This window comes from Podospora anserina, chromosome 3, assembly GCF_000226545.1.
Source record: "Podospora anserina S mat+ genomic DNA chromosome 3, supercontig 2".
Taxonomy (NCBI): Eukaryota; Fungi; Ascomycota; class Sordariomycetes; order Sordariales; family Podosporaceae; genus Podospora; species Podospora anserina.
The window spans coordinates 2,349,971-2,352,521 of NW_001914856.1; the positions used below are offsets into that span (position 1 = coordinate 2,349,971).

Sequence of the window (2,551 nt, forward strand, 5' to 3'; positions counted from 1 at the left end):
CGGTGCTATTATTTTCTCTTGTTCCTGCCGCGGTAAGGTAGGGAGGTTACCTTGGTCTTGGGCGTCAGAGAGGGACTTAAAACCCCGGTTGCCTATTTTCTTCACATATTTGAACCGAGTATATAGCTTCAGGAATGCCATTCGCTGGCTGCTCCAAAACAGGTGTTTTCTTCATAATTTTGAAGCGCCCACTTTTGAGTCACCTGGTAATTAGCGTGAGGATGCAGAGAAGTAGAGAGAGAAAACGAGCTATGTTGGGATTACTTGAGAGCCAGTTACCCACCAACTTATGTCTCCGTAGCTTGGAGAGAACTGATACACTGTAACTTGGTCCCTTGTGTCTTCACTCCTCAGCAGACAACTCCCGTTCAGAAAAACACACCACCCAATCAATAAAGACAAATCTCCCTCTCCTCCGCCACCGTCTCAAACAGCTCCGCCAAAAGCTTGTTAGATCCCACAACATTTGCCGTGAACACACCCACACGATAGAAACCCGAGGAGCCACCACCGCCCGGCACAGGATGCAACACCAAACCGGTCGGCTTATGCAAGACAGGTTCATCGCCCTCACCAACAGGGCGACGACCGTCAACCTCGGTACCACCAACATCATAGTACCCCAGCAACCCCAAACAACACGACGACCGCAGCAGCATCTCAAGAACACTCTCTTCATACTCCCGCATGACACCAAACCGGTCTCCCACCTCAGGATCAAAAATCGGAGACGCAAAATCGACATTAACCAGACAAACCGCCTGTCTGTCCCCACGTACTAGCAACTGAAAACTCGAGCGCAGGCTGCGATCTAACCTCACAGAACATATCGTCAGCGAAGCCGCCAAAACTGCCACTTCTACGACCCGGGTTCTGAGCAACAGATGCGGATGCCGTTGAATATAACCAAACGGGCTTTCCCCCAAAGGTTTCGTTCTCGCGTTCAGTATACTCGCTGCTGGCTGAAGGTTCCAGTAGTCTGGAGGGCTGGAGCAAAAGATATTCCAAGTTTTCCCTCGCGTCAGCTGGCTCCACGAGGGTATACGCTGCTGCTGTGACAAGCCGCGTAGTCTCTTAAGAAGGCTCTGTAACCGAGCCCGAGGGTGTGCCATAGCAGCACTGTCGATTGTCACACCATGGGAACAACTCCTGATTTGCCAGAGCAGGCTTCGAGTGAGGTCTTGCTGCCAGTAACCAGCAATGTACTCTGGGTTCAACCTGATGGATGATGCTTGACTCGACGAGCTTTTTGCAAGATACCGATGATACACTGCTGCTAAACCCGAAATGGCGGGAAGAACGTCGAGCGGGTTAGTGAAGGAGTCGGTCGACATCTCCCCATACTTCTGTATCAGGTACAGCCACAAGTTAAGTAATTCAACTCGACTGCTTTGGCCATTCGGCCTCTCTACGTGGAACGACGCTTCCCTTGCGAGTTGCTGTTGCATAAATGGACCTCCAACGGTATCTAGTGACAGCCTGTCCCCAGATATAGTGCAATAACCCTGCGGCACATCGGTCGAAGGGGGACAAGCAAACTGCAAATGATCCCTCCAAAAAAGAAGTTTGCGCTGAGACGAAACTCTTTCTTGGAATACCCAACCTCGATTTGGCCAAACATGGCCAAACCAACGAAAATATCCGAAGCCATGCAAGGGGTTCACATGTTTCTCGATCATACTTTCCGTCCCTGCTATGTCAAGCCGTAGGCTGAAGTAGCCAGCGACCTCATTATTTGTCGACCGAAAGGGTATGGAGGCTTGGTACTGATGGGACTCCATCAGCCCATCAACACAGCTCTTTGAGGATGCAGCACATAATGTTATGTGTGCATTCCCGTAGACTTTGTGCATATCACCACATTGTTGTTCCCAGTCAGCTGTATCATCCTGCAGTATACAAAGCGCGTCCACCCAGAGATAGGGCAAGGCAAGCGCCCTGGTGACACGAACTGCATCTCTCACCGTAAGAGGCAATTTCTCAAGCTCAACCTTTTGAAGCCTGTATGCCAAAGTATCTTGCGTCAGTGTATGCTGTTGGCTTGCAATCTCTGGGGGGCCCCAGCAATAACTAAGTGCCGCGTACTGTGGCACTTGGTCCGAGGATGCAAAGACTCTCTCTCTTGAGACCAGTCTTGCTGGCTCAGCTCGCACATCAAGAAGTCGTTTGGGAACAAATCTCGGATCGACGAGTGTATGGTTGTCTTCCTTTGGGAGCATGTCCTTGATCCGGGACAGCGACTGAGGGTCTCCAAATCGCTCTGGCAAGCGAAGATAGGCGGCAACAGGCTGGTTGTCTATCACTTTTTTAGCTGAGAATACTTAATACTCGTGGTCATACGCATAACGAACCTTTGGCTGCTTCTGCCACCCACGTCATAAAGAAAGGTTCCCTGAACAACCCTAGCTCGGAGTGCCCTAACTGCTTGAATATGGTAACCCTCAGCTGAACGGCAAGCCGAGTACAGTTCCCTCGAAACCACGAGTAATATGCTCGGATTATGAGTAGTGAAGGGTCCAAACCATGGCGATCTTGGTCATTCTTTGAATCC

General features: G+C 50.5%; 1 protein-coding gene across 1 annotated transcript; it reads right to left on the minus strand.

Annotated features, from left to right (window-relative positions):
• Positions 1 to 389: 389 nt before the first annotated feature.
• Positions 390 to 2,219, minus strand: PODANS_3_8530 (uncharacterized protein; the record flags this gene model as incomplete). The annotated part of the gene is made up of 1 exon (XM_001909623.1): positions 390 to 2,219. One exon carries the CDS (start codon positions 2,217 to 2,219, stop codon positions 390 to 392), a length of 1,830 nt encoding a protein of 609 aa, XP_001909658.1.
• Positions 2,220 to 2,551: the final 332 nt, after the last annotated feature.